This window comes from Ochotona princeps, chromosome 23 (assembly GCF_030435755.1).
Source record: "Ochotona princeps isolate mOchPri1 chromosome 23, mOchPri1.hap1, whole genome shotgun sequence".
NCBI classification, from domain to species: domain Eukaryota; kingdom Metazoa; phylum Chordata; class Mammalia; order Lagomorpha; family Ochotonidae; genus Ochotona; species Ochotona princeps.
This window is the reverse complement of record NC_080854.1, coordinates 21,476,431-21,501,949: the sequence shown is the minus strand read 5'-3', so window position 1 is coordinate 21,501,949 and position 25,519 is coordinate 21,476,431. Positions and strand designations below refer to the sequence as shown.

Here is a 25,519-nt window from a genome sequence, read left to right as displayed (position 1 = left end):
ACAGGAGACCTGGGCTCGTTGCCCAGCTCCGACCCCCAGTTCTGGGTTCCCAGCAGCACACGGCCTGGAGGCCCAGGCGGTCACTTGTCAGACACAGGGAGCCCTGGGCCAAGCTCCCTACTCCCTGCTCCCACTTCAACGACTGCCAGCATCTGAGGGCTGAACCAGAAGATGAGAGCGCTCCTGCTCTGTGGGACTGTGCGTCTCTTGGCCTCCCAAAATAATTACATGAGCGAAACAAACACACACACCCTATGCCTTGCCAAAGATAATAAACACATTCTGGTACACAATTCTAGAAGCTGATTTTTAACTCTAAACTTAGGTATTAATGTAAATCACGCGTATACATACCAAAAGGAATATCAAACCCATCCACAGGCTGGGAAGCGTGATGCTCCTGCTGTTCCTAAATGAATATCCAAATAAACAAACTATGGTTAACTCGAAGAAATCTATTATTTTGGGAAAAAAATCCAATAGCTAGGAAGACTGTAGAATCCTTAAATACAGGCTCACTTTCATTCTGAGCATCATTATCTGTCCCATCAAGTTATGTGCCATCAAATTACTTTAGAAAAGAGTTCATGAAATGCATGAGTCAACCAATTCAGTGTGAAGTTACTAAGTTATGTGCGACTGTAACACTTGTAATCCCATGGGCTGAGTGCCAATCACTTGGCTTTCCACCCAGCTCGCTGCTAATCCAATTGGGAAGGAGGAAGTCGGTCCAAGTCCTTGGGCCCTTGACACCTACAGGGGAGAACAGGATGAAGCCGCAAGCTCCTATGGCTTGGCCCAGCTGCGGTGACCTTCTGGGGAGACAATCAGCACATGGGAGATCTCCGGGTTCTGGCTCCCTCTCCTTGTGCCATCTTGACTTTTACATAATAAAATCTTGAAAAGTTGTAACAATGAAATCTGACTACATGCCTCTACACACACTCTTGAGGCAGGCCTTTAAAAAAATCCGTAGGGGTTTAAGATCGGACTTAAAATACAGGTTAAATAGTGTCGGTTTCCCAAATCTGTATTTGGGAATCCCAGAGGCACCTTAGAGATACGTCAGACTGTATAGGAGCCCTGGTAACATGCCACACACATCAGGGTGTCACAAGACAAAGCAGGATGACTGAAAACACAGGGAAAAATCGCAGACAGGCTCTTAACTGCAGTTCCAGCCTTCCCTTCAGCTGCTTCTCACACCCCTAGCCAAGGGCCTGATGGTTTAGGGAGGAACAGCAGGAACCTGCGCACTGAGCGACATCGGCATTGTCCTAGTCACAGTCCAAGGCCAACAGCCATCAGATGAAATAAATCACAAACACAAGCCAAATTGTGTGTGCGCCAATCGGGAAAGAACCTGGTTGTTTAATACCTGGGGTTTCACAGCCGCTTGGAGATGAGCGCTCTTAGTGAGTGAATCCTCTGGTTGTGAAGTGACAGCTGGGTTTCTTTTCAGTTTCTCGGAGCTTTTTGCCTGCAGCTCTTTCAGGGCTCGACGCCTTTGCCTGTTAACCAAAACAGCACAGCATGGAGCACACTCACGCTCGCCATAGTATCATCAGTTTTATGTCTGTATCACAGCAGGGGAACAATGAGCAATATTATGCTGCGTTACATTTAGTAGTATTTAATTATACGAGCAACATTTTCTGATGAAAGAAAAACATAAGGAAAAAATCAAAGAAATGTGAAATTTACATTAACTTACTCCATTACTGTTAATAATGTTACTGGATCCGGTGCAGTAGCCTAGTAGCTGAAGCCCTTGCCTTGCATGCACCTGTATCCTGTATGGGTGCTGGTTTGTGTCCCAGCTGCTCCACTTCCCATCCAGCTCCCCGCCTGTGGCCTGAGAAAGCAGTCGAGGATGGCCCAAAGTCTTGGGACCCTGCACCTGTGTGTGCAACCCAGAAGAGGCCCCCGACTCCTAGCTTCGGAATGGCTGAGCCTCTGCCATTCCGGCCACTTGGGGAGTGAATTATTAGACAGAAGATCTTCCTCTCTGTCTTTCCTTCTCTCTGTATATCTGACTTTCCAATAAAAATAAATAAATCTTTCAAAGAAACAGCAGGTATTACTAATGGAAATCTTGGAACAGGCTATATCTTTCATTGTATTTATTGTGTTAGAACCATTATGGCATTTTTCAACTCTATTTACTGCGGGTTCAAAACTGGTGGCAAAAATCCTACCAGATGACTGCACTTCCCTATTTGAGGTTCCACTGGAGGGGAAACAGATAACCAAACAGTAAAGGGACAGCTTCAAGATGGAGTGATGTGGAAAAGATGGGAGGAATGAACCATTTCTAGAAATAGCATGTGTGATCATTTTAGTTTGAAAATGCATAACTTTAAATTCTTTTCTAAAGCCAGCATAATGGCTCAACTGGCTAATCCTCTGCCTCACTGAGTTGGGATCCCATATGGGTGACAGTTTGTGTCCTGGCTGCTTCTCCTCCCATCCAGCTTCCTGCTGATGACCTGGCGAGGCAATCTCTGGTGGATGCAAGAACCTCTGGTCAGCTCAGTTCTGGCCATTGCCACCTTTGGGGGAGTGTACCAACAGATGGAAGATCTTTCTCTCTCCTTCCCTCTGTAAATCTAATCTGCCTTTCCAATAAAATAAATCTTTTAAAAATTATTTCCTAGATTCATTAATGCTTTATGTAAGCAGTGAACACCCACTGTAAGTAAAATGCTGTATTAAGAGCTCTGCAGATTTTGTGTTAATGATTTGAGGAGCATATAGAAAGCTCTAGTTTGCTGGTTCATTTCCTATCTGCTTGCAGTGGCCAGAACTAAGGTGGAAACCCAGCCTGGGTCTCCCATGCAGGTAGCAAGAGCTCAGACTCTCAGCCAGTCCTGCTGCCTGTCAGGGCGTACACTGGCAGGACTCCGGCCTCAGGGCCAGCCATCCCATCCTTGTACTTCAGTGGGGGATGCTGGGACCCTAACTGCGACACCAAAAGCCTGTCACAGCTTCGTTTGCTCTCATGCACTTTTCACAGTATGTTTAAACGATTTTCTTCATAAATGCTCCTGTTTCATTTGAGAATCTTCATTTAAGAGAATATGGAGGGGCTCGGCAGCGTGGCCTAGTGGCTAAGGTCCTCGCCTTGATCCCATATGGCCGCTGGTTCTAATCCCGGCAGCTCCACTTCCTCTCTATCTCTCCTCCTCTCAGTATATCTGACTTTGTAATAAAAAAAAATAAATAAATCTTTCAAAAAAAAAGAGAATATGGAATGATGAGTAGACCAGCACTGTGGCATACCAGCCTGCGATACCAGTGTCCCATGTGGGTGCCAACTCTACTAATGGCATGGAAAAGCAGCAGAAAATGGCCCAAGTATTTAGGTCCAAGACCCAGATGAAGTCCCAGGCTCTTTCCTTTGGTCTTGCCAAGCCCAGCAGCTGCAGTCATTTAGGGAGTGAGCTATCAGACAGAAGATTTCTCCCTCTCCCTCTAGTTTGGCCTTTCAAATAAGTAAATCTTTAAAAATAAGGAAACAATACACCTGATAGATACTGCATCAAATCTAAGATAGCACCAAGACTATCGTATGGCACCAAACATGCATCTTGTTACAGAAAAGAGTAAAGTACTCCAGCCTATGAGCAGGATAAAATTCCTCGAGAAAGTGATAGTTTTTGCTTTACAATATAACATTTTGTCAAAACAGACTATTATTATTTGAAAAATCAAACACGTAAGAGAGAGATCTTCCAGTCACTGCCTCACCCCCCAAATGGTCGGAGCTGAACCAATCTGAAGCCAGGAGCTAAGAGCATCCTCCAGGATTCCCAAGCGGGTGCAGGGACCCAAGGACTTTAGCCAACTTCTGTTGCTTAACCAAGCCATAAGCGAGGAGCTGGGTCAGAAGTGGAGCAACTGGGATTCAAACTGGCTCCATATGGGATGCCGGTGCTACAGGCAGAAGCCTAGCTTCCTATGCCACGGTGCCAAGCACCACAGTACAGAAATTTTGCTCACTACAAGATATATTCAAAAATGACACTTGAACAGGAAACTGAATGTGAAACTACTTAAGAGTGTACAAGGCGAAACCAGATAAACTGCATCTTAATGACAAATGAGTGTAAATAATAATGAACTTGGTGGCACAGGACACTGAAATACCATTTAAACCTTGCCTTTTTTTACTGTCCTTTTCTTGCCTTACTTCAGACGATTCGATTTTGGCCTTCAGAAGCTGCAGCTGCGCAGAATCACCTTGTTCAAATAAATTCTGTGTCAGCTTCTGCTGGCGTTGTTTCAGCGCAAGGAGGTTTTCCAGTGGGATGAGTTGTGGCTTCTTAAACTAGAAGAAACATCAAAAAAATAATAAGCATTATAAACTCAATTGTTCCACATATTAAGAAACTGAGAAAAACATTTCTACAGATTGATGTACAAGAGGCAGAACAAATCACATGTGCCACACGGATGTGGACTGGCGAGGCGAGCGCCCGTGTCGCTGCCCAGCACTCCAGACCGCCCTGCGCGTCCTCGCACAGAAATCCTCACCTTCCACACTCTATTCCCATATTGCAATATTGATCTTTTTAAGCAACAGGAACGAACAATGTCTGACATTTCATTTAAGGTGATTTCAAAGGGAGGATGTAAAAGCCTAGAGATCCAGAACGGTTGAGTAGCGTGCTTACAACTCCTGAAGCAAGGTCATGAGAACTTGGGGAGAACTTTAAAAAACAAAACCTGTGCTTAAAAATTCTTCAGGGCATGGCAGGAGGGGGCGTTGTGGCATGGTGGGTGAAGCTGCTGCCTATGACACCTGCACCCCAGAGGGGTGCCACTTTAACACCAGACTTCTCCACTTCTGATCCAGCTCCTCGTTGCCACACCTGAGAGAGCAGCCAGAGACAGCCCAAGTACCTAGGCCCCTGCACCCACATGAGAACCAGGCTGGATCTGACTCCTGGCTTCACCATGGCCCAGCCCTGGCTGTTACAGGCCACGAGCCAGTGCATGAAAGGTGAATCTCTAACTCTGCCTTTCAAATAAATAAAACTTTAAAAGCTAGCTCATAAGTAAATCTTTTAAAATTGTCTACGCAGGGTCAACGTTTCAGGGTACTAGATTACGTCTCCTGCAATGCTGGCGTCCTATATGGACATCAGCCCCAATTCTTGCTATCCCAATTTCAGCTCATCTCCTCCTAATGCAACTTGGAACGGAACAGAAACAGCCCAAGTCCTCAGACCCCTGCTTCCACGAAGAGACCTGGAGGAAACCCAGGGCTTCTGACGTCAATGTGGACCGAGTCCAGCTGTTGGCAGCATTTAGGGAGTGAACCAACAGAGGGAAGATCTCTTTCTGCAACTCTGCTTTTCAAATAAATACTTTTTAAAAATTATTCTCAAAATCTCTTATTTCACTCTTTTAATCTGTTTACCTTCTAGTCCTGTGTTCAGACAAAAAGGAGGCATGGTAAATATTTTTTTCTAAGAAATAATTGTTCTGGGGCCAGACCAATTGGCTAATCCTCAGACTGCAAGTGCTGGCATCCTATATTGGCGCTGATTCTTGTAACAGCTGCTCCACTTCCCATCTAGCTCCCTGCTAATGGCCTGGCAAACAGTGGAGGACGGCCCTAAGCCTTAGGATTCTGCACTTGAGTGGGAGACCCAAAAGAAGCTCCTGGCTCCTGGCTGTGGATCGGCTTAGCTGCAAGCATTTGGGCCATTTGGGTTGTGAATCAGCAGATGGAAGATCCTTCTCACTGTAAATCTGCCTTTCCAATAAAAATAAATAAATTTTAAAAATAAAAAAGGGAGTAACTTACTTTTCTACTAGCATGTTCAAAGCTTAAAAGTACACAAGAAGAATGAATTAGTAAGATACTACTACAAAGCTGCAACCTAAACAATTTGAATTTTAATAAATCAAGGATTATATCTTTCAAGAGGCAGGGTCATAAAGCTACCATTTTGCTTTAGGTACAGCTGAAACAAACCCTAGGATCACTGAATGATTATAACCTCCAAATGCTTCAAATAAAACCATATCACGGGCCCGGCGGCGTGGAAAAAAAAATAAAAAAAAAAGAAAACCATATCACAAGGGCTAGGAACCTTGATCAATATGTGTGCTGGGTCACTACCTCCACATGCACCCCACACAAGAGTATGATTAGCGGGCAATTCACTGTACTTATTTCTTCTCTGAGTAGAACAAATTACTATGAATGAGTCCAGTAATGGGCAGGCAAGCAACATGGTGCGGCACATTAACTGCCACTTGCAACACCTGCTTCCCCAGTCAGTGTTCATTTGGCTCCCAGCTGCTCCACTTCCTAGGAATGCACCATGAGACAGCCCAAGCACTGCTCCTGCCAGCCACAGGGGAGACCCAGGTGGAGCTCCAGCCTCCTGGTTTTGGCCTGACCTTGTCTTGGCTGATGCAGGCACAGGGAAGCAATGGAGCAGATGGAAGATCTCTTTCTGCCTTTCAAGTAGCTGAGAATAAACATATTGATAGGCCAGATAAACCAAATACCTTTGAAATACAGTATTATTTGAACTTGGTTTTTATGTTGATTGCCATAAACAGAAGCACTGTTTTTAAAATAGAAATGTGTAACAGCTCTTCATTGAACATACAGTACTGGTGACATGAAGAATGCCTGCTTCTGCATCCTCAATGGACAAGAACTAATTACCGTATTTTCTGGAGATAGGCATGAATGAAGCAATGATAGTCCTGAAAATCTGCTCTCCTCTGCAACAGCTCTGATGGGTACTGCAGGAACTGCAATTGATGCCCTGGAGGTCGCTGAGACTATAGGAGGAGGAAGTTGTAGGTGTAACAAGGGGAGTCCAAGGGAATTCTGAGGAGGAATCTCCAGGGGCCCCAGTTGAATATTAGGTATTTTGGGGGGACTTAACGTTACTGAAGAATCCTGCTGAGGTGTCACATTTGCAGGTCCAGCATCCCAATCCAAGTTCACCTGCTTAGGGATCTCTCTAGCCACAGTGTGTGCCCATTTCCCAGCAGCTGTTGAGGCGGCTTCCACATTATGCTGGCTTCCATCCCAAGGAGATACTGACAGAGGGCACATTACAGTCTGGGTCAGAGGAGGCTGCAAAGAATCCGAGACTCTCCAAGCCTCTCTTGGTTGGGCCAGAGGCCTGATGGGAACTGCAGGTAAGCAAAGGGGTCTGAACTCCTGCTTAGGCAGAAACTGAAGCAAAGGAAAACCATCACTAGGACTAAACGTTTCTGCAGGTGGGAGGAGTCTAGGTGTTTTCGGAAAAACAGAAGGTGTGGACAGAAGGTAGAGGTGAGTACTTCCAACAGGAGCTACGGCAGACCCTGAGGGTGGCAAGCTTTCAGATGCTGGAGTTGGTTCTCTCTTCTGGGTTTGGCTGCCTAAATGAACTGAAGGAATACTCCCACGTGGAACATTCTGGAAGAGAAGAGTGATATTGGGTAAGTTTAGCATATGTTACACATTGCTTATTTGGGAGACATTCAATATGTATTGGGGGGGGATGTACAGTGGAACTAGTAGGACACGGATGATATTGTCCTATGCATTACCGGTAAATTCCCATCGTTGTTTTGATCAGATTGGGTAATTCCTTCTTGGCAGTGAGGGCTATCCTTGCCAGGTTCTTTGCTGTACCCTCCCATCGAATGTGGCTTCATACGAGAACTTTCCTTAGGATTTCTGCTGTTCTCTTCAACACAATCATTCCTGTTTGTGGGGTTCGATGCTTGGCTTCCCTGTAAACACACAGGCTGAGACGGCTGTAGAAGCTGATGTATATCTGGCAGGTTAGAGAAGGAAGATCCTACTATTTGCATTAAGCTCAAGAAGTTGATCTGTTGCAGCTGAAACAAAACAGAAATCAGAGACATGTTAAAAATTAATGAAAATAGAAAAGCAATGATCATCTGAATATACTGTAATAGGGATACTTTCGTCTCATCTGGCAGATTCAAAAGTGCTCAGCAGGCAGTAAAGCAAGAATTCTTTTTATACAATACCAAGGCTTTATTAGACAGAGTCAGGTGGGATGGAGGTTGTATGACACTGAGCTTGTATTGGCTGGATTATTCCCAAAGTACCCACTATAGCTAGGACAGGCTAGGCCTGAAGCCAGCAGACACCAAGGCGGATGGTAGAAACCCAGCCCCAAATCATCCTGCTGTGTCTCGGTCCTTCAACACCAGGAAGCTGGACTCCGCAGCTGGCTATGTAACCCAGGCACTCCTCTTTGGGTTGTGGGAACCTTGACATCTTAACTCTAGGCCAAACCCCCGTTCTGACGTTGCTTTTTATTTTTTTAAGGGAAAACAAAAGAGCTTCCTCTTAACTGAGAATGAATATTAACTCATGAATGAGACCTGCGACTTATACTTTTTATAAACATCCAGACTAGAGAAGGATGCAATGCAGTGAAAGCCAATTAAAGGAGTCCCAGAAAGGAGCATTGGGTGCGGCAGTTAAAATGCTGCTTGAAATGCCGATAATAGAATGCGTGGTTTGAGTCCCAGCTCCTCCACATGTGATCCAGCCTCCTGCTAAGGAGCTCCCTGGAAAGCAAGAGATGATGGCCTTGGCTATTCCTGTGGAAGAACAGGACTGAGTTCTGGGCTACCGGCTCTAGTCTGGCCCAACTGTTGCAGGGATGTGAGAAGTGAATTAATGAAAGATTTTGATCCTTTCTCTTCCTCTCGCTTTGTCTTTCAAATAAGAAAGGTGGGCAGGAAGATGGAGAGAAGGACATACAGACAACAGAGGGAGGGAGGGGAGAGAGCAGAGAAATGGGAAAGATGGACGAATGGATTCCTAGAAAGACAACAGTCGCACACAGGTGAAGAGTGAGGGATTGGGGACAGACTCTTGCAACTGGCATCCTTTACGGGCACAGGTTTGAGTCCCACTTGCTCCACTTCCAACAAAGCTCCTTGCTGATGTTTCACAGAAAGCAAAGGAAAATGCATCCAGTCCTTGGGCCCGTGTCATCTAGGTGGGAGAACGGGACAGAGTTCCAGGCTCCTGGCTCTCTCACCTGGACTAGCCTCAGCCTTCAGGGAGTGAACAGTTGGAGAATCTCATTCTCTCTCTGTAACCTACCCTTCAAATAAACAGAAGACTTGGAAGGGCTGCCTGGGTGAGAGGCAAAGGCAGCTAACAGCGATTTCCACATGTTGCTGCACATTTAGAATCATCTCTGCAGCCTGAAGATGCACCAAAGGCAAGTCACTCATTAACCGCTATATCAGAATAACAGGGAAAGTAGCCAAGGGCAAACTTTGTTAAGATATTCTGGAAACTGAGCTCGGTGCGAATCCCAGCAGGTAGAGTCCTTACTTTGCACCGCCAGGATCCCATATGGGCAACAGTTTGTCTTCTGGCAGCCCAGTTTCCCATCCAGCTCCCTGCTTGTGGCCTGGGAAAAGCAGCAGAGGACAGCCCAAAGCCTTGGGACCCTGCACACATGTGGGAGACCCAGAACAGACTCCTGGCTCCTGACTTCAGATCAGTACAGCTCTGGCCATTGCAGCCACTTGGCTAGTGAATCAATGGATCAAGGATTTTCCTCTGTTTCTTTCTGTATGTCTGGCTTTCCAATGAAAGTAAAATAAAATCTTAAAAACAAAACAAAAAAAAAGATGACCTGAAAATTTTCAAGTGCAAAAAGGCTTGGGAAGTATTGGCATATACACTACTAGCTTGCTTCCACCTGCAATGCCAATATCAAACATGGTGCCAGTTCAAGTCCCAGCTGCCCCATTTCCAACCCAGCTCCCTGCTAATGGCCTGGGGGAAAAAAAACAGAAGACAGCCTAAATACTTGGGTCCCCAATACCCGCTTGTGAGACTTGCAAGGAGCTGTCAGCTCCTTGCTTCCTTCTGGTCCAGTCCTGGAGTGTGAATCAGCAATGGATGCTCTCTCTCTGTAACTGTGTCCTCAAATAACTACATAAATCTTTTAAAAACTGATTCAGAGTATACAAATTTGCACCTGAAATTTAGTGAAAATTTTAACAGATTTATTTGTTTTTATTGAGAAGGCAGACATACAAAATGAAGGAGAGATAAAAAGATCTTTCATTAGCTGGTTCACTCCTCAAGTGGCTGCAATAGCTGGAGCTGAGCCAATCTAAAGCCAGGAGCCAGGAGTTTCTTCTTGGCCTCCCACTCAAATGCAGGATCCTAAGGCTCTGGGCAATCCTTTACTGCCCTCCCAGGCCACAAGCAGGCAGCTGGACGAGAAATGAAGCAGCTGAGACATGAACCGATGCCCATATGGGATCCCGATGCATGCAAGGCAATGATTTAGTCACGGTGAGCCCCTGAAGATTTTAAAATAGGAGAGTAGGGGCCAGTTCATGTAGGAGGCAATAGCCTGTGTCACAACATAACCCTGACTTTGGAGTAGAGGCCCATAGTTTGATTTCCCCACCTCACCACTGTGAGCAGATACAGCCCTAAGAGGTGAGAAACGGGGAGCTCAGCCTAGACTCCAGGCCCTAGGGAAGCAATTTCTGGATGATGAGCAGTACTCAAAGCACAGAAATTGGCTGCAATTTAATTCCATCTTGTATATGTCCACAAGCTTATCAATATTTTCAATTTACATACATATTATGTAAAACTTGTGTATTTATACAACCATATGCTTACCTGAACCAATTTCAACATTTCATCTTGGAGCAGCTGGCTAACAGAACCGGAAGGGTTTGGTAACAGAGCCACATGCTCGTGGTCCTGTGTCTGCTGAGGAGCTGCAGGTGTTTGTGAAGCAACACTGATTCCACTTGGTACTGGGGGTGGGGCTGGAGACTCCGCTTTACGTGCAGAAATCTGTGCACTACGTGAAAGCATTGAGATAACAAAAAAATACATTCATCAACATCACCAATAAAAAATGGATGTTTGTGATCTAAACATGCTGACACCACTTCAGCTTTCAGAAAACTCTCGACTATGAAGCCCGTTTCTCTAGCACCCATCAGTCCCTGAACTTCTCTGACTGGTCATCTCAACACCTTTTTTGGGGACCCTGTCTGGTCAGCAGTGGTCCCTACCTATGCTGTTAGAACAGTTCACACTTTACCTGTCTGGTGTCTGTAGACATCTGATTTGAGAAATATCCAATCACTGCAATAAACTGTAAAGACTCCACAGCTCGCTGATGAACCTGGGAAAGCTATAGAATAGAGTCCAATGCTTGAGATTGTATACCAGGTGGGAGACTTCGAGGAAGCTCCTGGTTCCTGGCTACAATCTGTCACAGCCCCAGGCATTGCAATCAATTTAGGAGTGAGCAAGCAAGCAGAAACTCACTCTCTGGTTCTCAGGCTAACTCTGATGTTCAAATAACATTTAAAAAATAAATAAAATAGAAGCTTGAAAAAGTAAATGAAGAATGCATTTTAAAAATACTTAGTTTTTAGGGCCCGGCAGCGTGGCCTAGTGGCTAAAGTCCTCGCCTTGAACGCCCCAGGATCCCATATGGGTGCTGGTTCTAATCCTGGCAGCTCTACTTCCCATCCAGCTCCCTGCTTGTGGCCTGGGAAGGCAGTTGAGGACGGCCCAAAGCTTTGGGACCCTACACCCACATGGGAGAGCTGGAGGAAGTTCCTGGCTCCTGCTCGGCACAGCACTGGCTGTTGTGGTCACTTGGGGAGTGAATCATTGGATGGAAGATCTTCCTCTCTGTCTCTCCTCTCTGTATATCTGACTTTGAAATAAAAATAAATTTTTTAAAAACGTTTAGTTTTTAAAGATTTATGTATTTTTATTGGAAAGGCAACTTTACAGAGAGAAGGAGATAATGGAAAGAAAGATCTTCTTTTCCCTGGTTCACTCTCCAAGTGTCCACAACAGCCGGAGCTGAGCTGATCCAAAGCCAGGAGGCCAGAGCCTCTTCTGGGTCTCCCACGCAGGTGCAGGGTCCCAAGGCTTTGAGCAGTCCTTGAATGCCTTCCCGGGCCACAGTCAGTAACCAGTGCGCCCATATGGGATTGTTGTGCTGGATTTTGAGATTCCCCGGAAATATCGAGTCTACAGTCGGTGCTAAAGCATAAAGGCGGTTTATTCAGGTTAACTTAGGTCTCCAAGCAATCCCCCCTCCAGCCCACTGGGGGATTGCGGGGGGGGGGGGGGGAGGAGCAGCTGCAGCAGGAACAGCAGGGCAGAAAAAAGGGGGCAAGGTTAAACAGCACAGGGTTCTTATACATTTCAGGCCAATTCCATTTAATCATACAGACATGACTGGTTTATCTGTTAACTTTGAAAAAGAGCAAGTTGGCAGGCTTCTATTGGTATGTTTGAAGCAAGCAACTTGCAAAAAGTACAAATGATGGGCTATAGGGCACTGTCTTTTTTTTTTTTAAAGGTTTATTTATTTTTATTACAAAGTCAGATATACAGAGAGGAGGAGAGACAGAGGGGAAGATCTTCCATCCAATCATTCACTCCCCAAGTGACCACAACAGCCAGTGCTGTGCCGAGCAGGAGCCAGGAACTTCCTCCAGCTCTCCCACACGGGTGCAGTGTCCCAAAGCATTGGGCCGTCCTCGACTGCTTTCCCAGGCCACAAGCAGGGAGCTGGATGGGAAGTAGAGCTGCCAGGATCAGAACCGGCACCCATATGGGATCCTGGGGCGTTCAAGGCGAGGACTTTAGCCACTAGGCCACGCCTCGGGTCCAGGACACTAAGTCTTATCTAACACCAGGTACGTCCTTCCTGAGGAGTGCTCTGCCTACGTGACCTGCCAGGTGGCCTGCCAGGTGTCACATAGGCCATCAGGCCGGGAGTTCACACAGCCCCCAGCCAAGCAAGGCAGAAATCACAAAAGCAGAAAACACTGAGGTTCTTCAGGATCCTGGTGCATGCAAGTACTTTAGGCACTAGGCTACTGCACTGGGCCCAAAAATACTTAATTTTTGCATTAGTAAAATTATTGCAGATGAGGCTCAGCGCGGTAGCCTAGTCCTCGCCTTGCATGCACCAGGATCCGGTATGGGCAAATTTTGTCCCAACGGCCTTGCTTCTCATCCAGCTCCCTGCCTGTGGCCTGGGAAAGCAATCAAGGAGGTTCAAAGCCTTGGGACTCGTACCAGAGTGACAGATCCGGAATAAACTCTTGGCTTCGGATCGGCTCACCTCCGGCTGTTGCGGCCACTTGAGGAGTGCACCAGCAGATGGAAGATCTTTCTCTCCTCTCTGTATATCTGCCTTTCCAATTTAAAAAAAGACTTATGCAGATGAAAGAGGCCATAGCCTCTTCCCCTCTCCTTCCGCAACTCTGCCTTTCAAACCCATAAATCTGTTTCAAAAAACTGTGAATCAATCCCAAAAAACCCTCAGTGTTTACTTTAAGAAATGAACACTAAGGTCAAAACAAGCTCTGGTTTTTAAATATAACTTTGGAAGAATGAGTCCTTCAACATTAACAGGTGCTCAATATTTTCTAGGTAAATAAATGTCATAAATTAAACAAGGAAGTAGGCAATTGTGGTATTAAAATAAATCGATAACTTTCTAAAATGAAAAGAACATACTAAATTGCATTTAAGTTTATTCACTCATTCAACAGTAATATGTGCCTTTCATCAAGTACTTAATTAACTTAATAACAAAACTACCTGGCAAATCCACAAAAAGCCGGCACTGTAATTGATCTGCCTATTTTCAGACAACTTTATTGTGCTGTGTTTTCAAAAAGGAGCAAGGAGAATAGTTATGTAAAATTTGAGTAAATTTGCGCTAAATTTCTATGATTCTGACAAGATTCAACACTTAGCACAATGTGCAACTTCTGTACAAGTGTGTTATTTTTTTAAGATTTTATTCTTAACTGAAAAGGTAGATTTACAGAGAGGGAGAGACAGAGAAAGATCTTTGATCTGCTGATTCACTCCCCAAATGGCCTCAGTGGCCGGAGCTGAGCCAATCCACAGCAGGAGCCAAGAGCTACTTCCAGGTCTCCCACACAGATGCAGGGTCCCAAGGCTCTGGGCTGTCCTTGACTGATTTCCCAGGCCACAAGCAGGGAGTTGGAGGGAGGTGGAGCAGCTGGGATTACAACTGGCGCCCATGTGGGATCCCGGTGGATACAAGCCAAGGACTTTAGCCGCTAGGCTATCATGCCGGGCCCTCTGTGCAAGTTTAAAAGTCAGCCGTGGATGAACTGTTGCAGGAGGGAGAAGTTTCTCCAATGCAGTTAGAAATGTGAAGAGCCAGAAATGAACACCAGTTACATGTTTCTATAATGCACAAGACACTATTCCTTTGTTTCTAACTGCAGAAAAAACTTGATTTATCAGCTATTTTAACAGTTTCTTGAAAACATAGATGCCACAAAAAATCCAACATTACCACAGAAAAACGAGGATGTGTCCAGGGCGCTGTCAACGCCTCACTGGCTTCCACCGTTTCTTGGTTTTAGTTAAAACAGTAATTATTTCAAAATGGTATAGTACGCATCACTGCATTCCCTCACTGATTTGTAAAAGGCAAAAATACTTACCTAGACATTTCTGAGTTTGTATTTGCCCTAAAAGAGGGAGAAATGGCATGTTCAGGGTTTTCGAGGGCGTCAATCATACTGTAAATAAAAATTAGTCATTAGGAAGCAAGATACTCTTTGAATTATCACAAGTCCAGGTGATCTAATAACTACCCATCTGAAGTATAAACAGCCTCTCCTCCCACGCAATGCTTAGCTCATAATTACCATCTGTTTACATTGGTCTCCATAGCAATTAGTCACAGATCCAAACAAAAGCTAAGAATAAGTCTGGATGACTTAACATGCAACTTAAACCCTCCTGTTTAGTAGTGAAAACGGAGTATAAACTAAGAGGACATGAGAGGACTACTGGGACCTAGGCTCCCTCTGACGGAGACAAACACTGCGCTCAGCATACCTGCATCTTCTCACAACTGAAGCTGTACAAATCAGCCTTTGAAATATGTATTTATTAGGGCTAGTGTGAAGGCTCAATTGGCTAATTTTCTGACTTGCAAGTGCCGGGATCTTGTATGGGCACCAGATTGTGTCCCGGCTGCTCCACACTTCCCATCCAGCTCCCTGCTTGTGGCCTGGGAAAGCAGTCAAGGACAGCCCAAAGCTCTGCAACCCTGCACCCACGTGTGAGACCAAGAAGAAGCTCCTGGCTCCTGGCTTCAGATCAGCTTAGGGGCGACCACTGTATTCACCTGGGAAGTGAACCAGTGGGTAGAAGATCTTTGTCTCTCCTTCTCTTTCTATATATCTGGCTTTGCAATAAAAATAAATAAACCTTAAAAAAAAAAAGGAGTTACAAACAAGGAGACACAGGTACAGAAGAGGCTGGAGTGAAGAGAAGGAGATCTTCCACCTACGGTTCACTCTTCAAATGATTGCAAAAGCTGGACCAGGCTGAAGCCAGGAGCGTCATCCAGGTCTCCCTGGTAGGTGGCAGGAGCCCAAACACTTGGGCCAGCTTCCACTGGTTTTCCAGGCCATTATCAGAGAGTTGGAAACAGCACAGATGGAAAAATGAACCAGCAGCCACTTGGGATGTCAGCCCTGCAGAAAGCAGCTTTAACCACAACACCATAACACTAGCTCTAAGATTAACTTTTATGAACAGTAATATCTAATTAGTTATACTGGTATATGATATTAAGTGTTTCTTTTTGGTGAATTATCCATAGTAAAACAAAACTGCATGCTGAAATAGTAAGGAAAGTAATTATGCTGCCTCTCCTATCCAAGGTACCTCTAAAACTTCTAAAATCCTACAGTAAGAAATCACATCTTAACCGCAACACAGAAAAACTGCCTTTTAATCATCTTGAAGCCAGAAGTGAGCGAGCAGAGGACATGTGCATCACAGCCCTGATGTGCTCTGGCGGCTGCACATTGCCCAACAGTGAGGGACAGGTGCACAATCCGTGCTCTCTGAGTCCACAAAAAGGCAACTGCGACAACTGTTGTGGCGTGGCAAGTTAAGCCGCTGCTTGGCACACCATATCCAAGCACTGGTTCACGTTCCGGCTACTCCATTTGTGATTCAAATCTCTGCTAATGTACTTGCAAGACACATGATGGCTCAGGTACGCGGGCCCTGCCACCCACACGAGACATCCAGAAGTTCTTGGCTCCTGGCTTCAACCTGATCCAGACGTGACTGTTGCAGGCACTTGGGAATTAAATTTGTGGAAAATATCATTCTCTCTTTCAGATAAATAAATGGGTAGATATTCTGATGTACCAGGCTAAGCCACTGCCTGGGATATCCAAATTCCACATTGGAGTATCAATTTGAGTTCCAGTACCCTATTTCCAGGCCACATTCAAGGACTTCTGATATGCCTGGAAAGGCAGCAGATGACAGCCCAAGTACTTGTGCCCCCACCATTCATGTGACAGACCTGAATGGAGTGTCTGGCTCCTGTATTCATTTAAAATCAACCAGATACTGTGGCACAGCACTTAAAGCCACTGCCTGCAACACCAGCATCCCATATAAGCACTGGCTCAAGTCTACACTGTTCTTCTGATCCAGCTCCCTGCTAATATGCCTGGAAAAGCAGTAAAAAAAAGAAAGAAATTGCCCAAGTATCTGGGCCCCTTCCCTCATATGGAAGATCAGGAACAAGCTGCTTGCTCCTGGGTTGGACTGGCCCAGCCCCAGCAGCGACAGCCATTTGGGGAGTGAACTAACAAAAAGATGATCTTCCTCTGTCCCTCTCTAACACTTTCAAATAACAAAGTTAGTGTTAAAAATGAAAAACTAAAACTGTAATCGGTATGCGAAAGTGGTCCTATAAGTAGAAATTGAATATATTCCTGTCTACCTAAGACTATTTTACTTTGATAAGGCTGATAATGAGAGAACAAAAGGCATTCTGGACATCATTGCTTATTCTACCATAATACAGAAACATAACAAAAAAAAAAAAAAAAATCACTGAGAAACAAGAATCACTGAAAAAAAAGTCACTGACCACAGCTACAAATCACATTTTGACTGAAAAACAAAACTGCCATTAAGTATGTATCATAAAGTATGAAGAAAAAGTCCACAGGAAGCTCCACTGAGGCAAACGAGCTGCTGACACAATTCCTGCAGGTCTCACCTTACCTTTCCAGGCCAGTCTGGTCTTCCTCCTTACTGGTCTCTGATGGTTCATCCCTGGGGAACTGGAGCAATTTTGTGAAACGCTGTGAAAATTCATGGTGCCCCAAAACAGAGTGAAACAAAGACACATTACTGTCATGGGTATTTTGAGTTTCACAGAAGCTACTTGCCTCCAGAGTCTGCAATAGCAGGCAGCTGGCAACAAGAGCTGGAGCTGTGACTTCTACCAGACACAGATGTGGCATGCAGGCATCCCAAATGTTCCAGTCACCAGGCTAAGCAGCAGCCCCAAGACGAGCAATTGTATTCACTGTTGATTGACTTACTTCTTTTTCCAACTTCTGAGGCGAAGTCAGTTTGCAAATGGCAACACTGGGACTTTGGAGATTTCCTCCAGTATCTCTAGCATATTCTAGAAGGAAATAAAAAAAGGGAAAATTACTTGAAAAACCATCTACTGAATCTTACATGGTTCAGAATATTAACAAGAAACAAGTTATGTAACAAATATGCCCCTCACCCCCCAAAAAATTTTGTTAATGTTTTTTTAAAGTTTACTTATACACAAGGTAGAATTAGAGAGGAGAAGTATCTTCCACAGGCCTGCGTTGCACCAGGTCAAAGCCAGGGGCCAAGAGCTTCTTCCAGTCTCAGGTGGGTGCAGGGACCCAGTACTTGATCATCTTCTGCTGATTTCCCGTGTGGCAGAGACATGGATTGGAAAGGGAGCAGCTGGGACTGCTACCAGTGCTCACATGGGATGCTGGCATTGCAGGTGGAGGCTTTACCTTGCCATGCCATGATGCCAGCCCCTCCTAAACTTTTTAATTTTACTTAACTTCAACTACTAGAACGCAGAACATTAGAATGAAAAGGTTAGAGATACATACACTTTTTATGTGCTGGTTCACTTCCCACATACCTACAACATCCAGGGCTGGGCTTTGCTGAAGCCAGAAGTCAGGAATTCTATCTAGACCTCTCATGTGGATGGCAGAGGCTTAAGAACTTGAGCCATCACCTGCTGCCTCCCATGGTACACATTAGCAGGAAGCCAGGATGGAAAGAGAAGCCGGAGTAGAACCCAAACATTGGTTATAGAATGTGAGAATCTTGAACAGCATTTTTTTCATTACCTTTTTTTTAATTATTTTTTTTTAAATCTTACTGGGCCCGGTGACATGGCCTAGCGGCTAAAGTCCTCGCCTTGAGAGCCCCGGGATCCCATATGGGCGCCGGTTCTAATTCTGGCAGCTCCACTTCCCATCCAGCTCCCTGCCTGTGGCCTGGGAAAGCAGTCGAGGACGGCCCAATGCATTGGGACCCTGCACCCGCGTGGGAGACCCGGAAGAGGTTCCTGGTTCCCGGCTTCGGATCGACGCGCATCGGCCCGTTGCAGCTCACTTGGGGAGTGAATCATCGGATGGAAGATCTTCCTCTCTGTCTCTCCTCCTCTGTATATATCTGGCTGTAATAAAATGAATAAATCTTTTAAAAAAAATCTTACTTAGTTGATTAGGGAACAAAGGGTCAAGGGCTACAGGATGAAAGTGGGTAATACCATTGTTTCCACATCAATATCATTTTACCCTGTATCTGGGGTCAGGGAAAAAAACAAAGGGAAAAGCCCCACCCAACCTCCCACCTATCCCAGATCCCCAACGGGAGGCGCGCTCTGAGGCGTCCTCCTCATACAGTTTTGATAGTTCATCAGTTCTGGATTGCTGCCAATCTCAGTTCCAATCGCAATGAACCCTATTCAGAATCCACCGGCTGACAGTCTCTTCATGGTTGGGGTTCTAAGATCAGCAGTTCAGTTGGAGGGATCTCCAAAGAAACTTCATCTGAGATGATCCCAGGCCTGATTCTTGTGCGAGTTTGCTAGTACAGAGTCCGACACCGTCCGTCACACCAATCAGCTTATGCTCATGCTGGTCGTTGGGATTGCTGGGTTCGTTCTGTTTCCAGCCCTGTCTTCCTCGTGAACCAATGGGTGTTGTAGTCCAGTTCGATCCTGCCCACTTCATACTCTGTCCTCATGCAAACCGGTTGGAGTTGCAGCCTAGTTGGGGCGACTCCCCATAACCCCCACCAGTTCTGCCCCCTACCCTGGTTCCCATGCTTACCAGTATGCACCGCAGGCTTGTCAAGTCTGTCCCACATCCCATTTAGCTCTCGCACATGTCATTGAAGCCCAGCTTAACCCAACCAACCTACTAATCAGCCCACACACCTACTGGCAGGTGCCCTTCTGTCCAGTCACCCCGTCCCTGTCCTGGTGTTCATGCTGTCTAATGAGAATGGTAGCCCTGAGGGAGGTGCCCACTATTTCCCTTCTAGGCCACACTCACTCCCAGATTATGCACTCTCCAGGTAGTTCTGGCATTAGACTTGACAGAATTAGCTCCAAGTGCCAGCCTCTGCCACCTAGTACTGTGGCTAGCCCAACCAGCCCTCACCCACTCTAGTTTTTGCTTGCACCAGTCGGAACAGTCAGCCCACCATGGCCCTTCCCTTATCTAGCCCACATGATGCCCACAGGTGTAACAGCCCTGCCTATTCTGATCTGCCCCCATCCCGACTCACGCTTTGAACAGCATTTTAACTGCTGCCCCAAATGCCACATCTTCACTAGCATCTTAACTCCTAGACCAAATGCCCTCTGTTGAAAGATAGTGACGATCTTAAGGAAGATGAGCAGGGGGAAGGGTTCATAGAGGTTGTTCACAGAAATTAAGAGAACTGTAATGATTACGTAAGCAAGGTAAGAAGACTAATAGTCATTTAGAAAAAAAAAGGCCAAAGTTTAAAAATACATTAGACCGTCCTGCTTTATTAAAACCAAAGAATGTAGGGCAGACACTGAGGCACAGCGGTTAAACCTGCATCCCATATTGTACCACCTGGTTTAAGTCCCAGCTAATGTATTTGGGAAGACAGTGGATGACGGTGCAAGGACTTGGCTTCCTGCCACTCACACAGGAAAACCAAACGGAGTTCCCAGACCCTGGTCTGGCCTCAGCCTTGGCTGTAGTGAGCATTTGCAGAGAAGATCAGCAGAAGCAAGATCTCTCTCTTGTTGCTGACTCCAGTAGATGAAAAATTTTAAGAAAGGTTACAAATGAGTATGTTCGACATCTATATTTCATAAATACCACATTCTCTAGTTTTCCATTCTGGACTACGAACTACCCTGGCCATTAGACTAGACAAGATTAACTCTGACAATATCATGTACCAATTTCAAATTAACCAAGTGAACTGACCTTCACAGTCTGATAAGTGCACACCCACTTCCTCCTGTGTAAATGTTTCCACTTCTAACACATCCGCAGTGACACATACATGCTCCTTTTCCGTGTTACAAGAGATGGAGATAATCTCGTCACTGGTTTCTTCTATTTCAGGGGCTTCTGCTTCCATTGGATTTCTGATGGAAATGCAACACTGAAAATTACAATTCACTCTTGCGAGCTACAGGGCTTGCTTTCACTTGACTCATCCTTTTAGATAAAGCAAAAACCTTTTCACACTTTTTCAAACAGATGTTTCTGGTACATAGTAGCAGCTCCATAAGAGGTAATTCCATGAATGCCTAAACAGTCTCATTTTTACTTACTCAAAATATTAAGATAACTGACATTTATAATTATTTTCAGAAAATAATCTTCATGCCATAAGGACTTTTGTCTTGATGCTCAAGAACATTATGCCTAATACTCCTTTAAAATAAAAAATGGGAAATACATATAATAAAGGCATCATTCAGGATGACTCAGTTCTTATTCAAATGATGCAGTAGACCAACAGGAAAGGAAGGTTTATAATGACAGTTGATGCACTTCAGAAAGCTCATTTCCTACTTCTCTAGTTAATGCTCATTCCTTTAACTCTCAAGCCCGAACACCATCAAACCAGGTATCTTCTACTGAAAAGCACAGTGTTTATCAGCAACTTACTTGTAGATACTGGAACAAGATTGCTTCTGATTAATTCTTGCCTCAGTTCCATGCGGAGCTGCTGCAGCTGAACAGCCAGCATCTGTTCTGAGCTCCCTCCCAGGACTGAGTCCAGTCTGAGACCCAGCGGAATGATTTCCTAGCACCTGCAAAATCATTTACAGTATGTAGTGCTTACTACTGGACCCCTTATTTTTCACCATATTTTAAGACTACTCATACTTTGTGCATACCTTCTGCTGATTGTTTTATTTCTGTATGAAATATTTACTACTCAACATGCGATGCTAAGACAACTGTCAAATCTTTACTTGCAAAAGAAAATGACTCCCTAACTATTATTCCACAGAAATCTGCCTTGTAAATGTTTAAGATATGTATGTTGTCACTGTTCTCAGGTCACAAAACAATGGCAACAGGAATGCAATATTCTCATTTTTGTTCTCTTTGCTTTTATAAAGATATTCAATAGTTATTCCGAGTTGATGTGGCAGCAAGAAAAATATTGTTAAAAATAGCACAAATTTATCTCTTTACTTGCACTTAACTGATGCATCCACAACATAGAAATACTTACAAATATTAAGGGGAAAAATACAGTGTTATATAAACCTTACACAGAGAAACTTGGGGCAATAGAAACTAATCTCAGAAAATATATACCCCTCCCCCCCAAAAAATCCTTAAATTCACACTGTATTGTAAGACTTATTGACTGATTTTAATGAGTGGGAGATGGGGATATGTTTTCTATCTGCTGGTTCATATCCCAGATGTCTGCAAGAGCCAGAGCTGCACCAGGACAAAGCCAGGAGCTTCGTTCAGTTCTCCCACAAGTGTGGCAGAGGCCCAATCACTTGGCTATCTTCTGCTGCTTTTCCCCCAGGCTATTAGCAAAGAGGCTCCTTGGCAGTAGAGCAGAGGGGTAACCAACAGGCAGCCATGGGGGATGCTGATAGCATAGGCAGTGTCTTCACAAGCTATCCCAATACTGGCCCCCAAATTCATGTGCTTTAACCTACAACTATTTTAGAATGAAAGTACTTGCCACTGGTTACAGATGAGAAAAAAAAAATCAGCTAGTATCATCAGCTCTTCTGACACTCATCTGCCCTCCTAAGGTTTGGCTCCACCCTTTTCTGCATAAATAATTTTTAAAACCCCCCCAATGCATATGATGAAACACCAGTAATAAAATCTAGGCAGCTACCTGCTTCTCCATCTGAATCCAAACCTGTAACTTAAAATTTCAAAGTAGTATCAGTCATAATTATCTCCTTCCCTTCCTTCCCTTTTCATTTTTTTTAAATAGAAACACACAGAACTCAAAAACCTCACAACTCTTCTCTAAGAACATGAGAAACAGTGAACAACTCGAAGGCCGCAAGAGGAGCACGGGACCCCAGAGGCCCTGAAAGGGAGACTTTGGAGGCTTCCACAGCAGCATTTGTGGCCAGGGTTGCAGAGCTTGCAGAGGCAAGGCCAGTAACACAGAATGGATCCCCATGACCAAAATGGCCTGCCTGGGCAAGGACATGAAGACCAGACTCCATCGAAGAACCAGAGGTCATTCACTTTTTCCTGGGGGCATACCTTAAAGCGTGACATTTTGAAGAGTAGGCCTATAAAAATCAACTCAAGCTGGTCAGTGGACCAGGCTAGAGACACACATCACCAGAGACCAATGGCCATGTTGACCTGGGTGCTGGGTGTTCCAGGGCCAGCAGCCTCTTTCATCTGAGAGCGCCACCATGCCGGCCAAGCTATCCATCATTCCCATGCCACAGGAATAACATCAGCAACAGAATACCATGGGAACATCAGCAAGCCCTACACTGTCCCCTGTATGGGTCGGGCCACTGCGTTCTGAGGTGGTGCAGCTCGTTCCTGCACCTGACCTTGAGGCCTCAGTGCCTAAGGAGCTGGAGCTGCTGCAGATGGCTGCCAGACACAAAGCCTGATCCTCCACCAGGGGCAGCATGGCCACTTTTGACATCATCTCCAAGACCACAACTTCCTTAACCCCAATCTCTGGAAAAGGAACTCACTGCCCACCTGGTAAAGACTCAAGCAAGAATGCGCAGAGAACCCGAACTACATCTGTGCTACAAGATAGCATTTTCATACAACAAAAAAATAGGCTTCATTCACTTCATTCAACAACAACAACAAAAAAAACCAGCATTTTGTATGGAAGACTTCACTAATGACGTTTAAGAATGAAAGGAATCGGCCTGGCGCAATAGTGTAATGGTTAAGGTCCTCACCTTGAACGTGCCTGGGATCCCATATGGGCGCTGGTTCTAATCCCAGCAGCTCCACTTCCCATCCACCTCTCTGCTGTGGCCTGGGAAAGCAGTCGAGGACGGGCCAAAGCCTGGGGACCCTGCACCCACGTGGGAGACCTAAAAGAACCTCCTGGTTCCTGGCTTCGGATCAGCACAGTACCAGCCGTTGAGGTCACTTGGGGAATGAATCATCGGATGGAAGATCTTCCTCTCTGTAACTCCTTCTCTCTGTAGATCTGACTTTCCAATAAAAATAAATCATTAAAAAAAAAAAGAATGAAAGGAACCATTGAAGGCAAAAAAGGTGGCCCAGTGAGGTGGCCTAGCGGCTAAAGCCCTCGCCTTGAATGTGCCAGGATCCCATATGAATGCCGGTTCTATTCCCAGCAGCCCTGCTTCTCCTCCAGCTCCCTGCTTATGTCCTGGGAAAGCAGTCGAGGGAGACCCAAAGCCTTGGGACCCTGCACCCATGTGGGAGACCTAGAAGTTGTTCCTGGCTCCTGCTTCGCATCAGCTCAGCTCTGGCTGTTGCGGTTACTTGGGGAGCGAGTCACTGGATGGAAGGTCTTTCTGACTATTCATCTCTGTATATCTGATTTTGCAATAAAAATAAATAAATCTTAAAAAAATAAAAGAGGTGATATAAATTACAATGAACATTGTCATTTGTTTCCCACTACCAAGTGATTCTTTAGCAGAATAAAATGCAAAATACAAGATTTCATTTGTAATTGAACAACTGATGCATATACCTTAATACTGGCATTTCTTGCCTTGTACATAGCAAAATAGGGCTGTTCCAGAAGCCACAGTGATGTCAGGATGGCGGCTGCAGAGGTCCTTACACGAATCACTGGTCTATACCCACAAGATGACTGCAGTGTGCCAGGGTCACAGAGCAGTCTCCTGTCAGACCACCTTATCATCCACTCCAGCAGTCTTCCCACCCGGCCCAGTGTGTCGCCGAGTGCTAGAGGAAGGTCCTCCTGAGGGCTCATGTCACCCTCCTGAATTGCTCTGAAAATAGATCTCTTTGTTTTGGTGCCCTTGGGAGCTCCAGACAGGTCTGATGATCTCAGGGTCTGCAGCTTCTCTCGACGATCAGCTTGTACTCTGTAAACTGAATTTTGTTTTAAACCAAACAATCCATTCCTACCTTCGTTTCCACTGACTTCATTTATACGGTTCTCTAAAAGAGGCCTGATCCCCGGATGAACCAGAACTGAGGATGAAAGCGCCTGCTGTCCTAAATGGAGGGCGCTTTCCTCGCATAAGGAGGAAAATTTCTCCGAATCCTGACACTCGGGAGAGACAACAAAGCAAGAGCCAGCTCTGAACACACTCTGGCTCTTGGTCTTGCCCTGGCGTCGCTTCAATGTTGTATGTACATCAAAAAGTAAAGAATTCAGCTCATGTTCTCTAAGCTGTCCAGAAAAGCTGGTGAGCAATGGAATGCCGGGATTCCTGGAATTCTGTAGGTCTCTTTCCAGAACATAACTCAAGAAGAGATCAAGGAATTTAATATATTCATCATCATCACGTTCAAATTCCCAAACACCTATCACAGGAAGACCATTTTGTGGTAACTTTTCATCTTTCCTGTGAGTGTTTCCTTGTAGGTTCTGATTGCTTTCCTTCTTATCACCAGGCTTGCCAATCCATGTCCAGTCCATAGGATTGGTGGCACTTCTACAACAAAAAGGTAAGAGGCAAAATTAAAGATTCTTTAATTACTATCACTGAACTTAGAACTGACATTAAAAATTCTCTCCATTAAGTCTCAGATCATTTCTGTGCCTCAATCACAGAGCGGTGCTTAGCACTGTGGCTGCACTGCAATGGGAGGCCCACGCCCTAGCTGAGTGCCCGGAGTACAGCCCTGGCTTTGCCCCGATCTAGCTTCCTCTGAGCACACAAGACAGGCAGCAGGCGATGGCTCAAGTACTTGGGTCACTGTCAACCACGTGGAAGTGAATTCTGGGTTCCTGATTCCTGCCAGGCCCAGCCCTAGCTCTAGTGGGGATTTGGGAAACACACCAATGGATGAGAAATCTCTCCCTCTTTCTCACCACCTTTTACATAAATACACAGAAATCTCCTTATAGAACAAAAGATTTTTTTTTTCCGGGAGGAACAAAATAGTGCTG

General features: G+C 45.2%; 1 protein-coding gene across 1 annotated transcript in view; it reads right to left on the bottom strand.

Annotated features, from left to right (window-relative positions):
- Window positions 1-25,519, bottom strand: part of CPLANE1 (ciliogenesis and planar polarity effector complex subunit 1) — a 94,816-nt gene that overhangs the window by 30,361 nt on the left and 38,936 nt on the right. The window contains exons 26-37 of the mRNA XM_058680127.1: window positions 24,125-25,061; window positions 21,085-21,230; window positions 20,392-20,555; window positions 17,452-17,537; window positions 17,129-17,208; window positions 14,524-14,601; window positions 10,670-10,856; window positions 7,573-7,866; window positions 6,692-7,438; window positions 4,164-4,330; window positions 1,379-1,511; window positions 355-409 (exon numbers count right to left, since the gene is read on the bottom strand). Coding sequence (XP_058536110.1) covers window positions 355-409; window positions 1,379-1,511; window positions 4,164-4,330; window positions 6,692-7,438; window positions 7,573-7,866; window positions 10,670-10,856; window positions 14,524-14,601; window positions 17,129-17,208; window positions 17,452-17,537; window positions 20,392-20,555; window positions 21,085-21,230; window positions 24,125-25,061 — 3,074 coding nt within the window. The remainder of the gene's footprint in view (window positions 1-354; window positions 410-1,378; window positions 1,512-4,163; window positions 4,331-6,691; window positions 7,439-7,572; window positions 7,867-10,669; window positions 10,857-14,523; window positions 14,602-17,128; window positions 17,209-17,451; window positions 17,538-20,391; window positions 20,556-21,084; window positions 21,231-24,124; window positions 25,062-25,519) is intronic.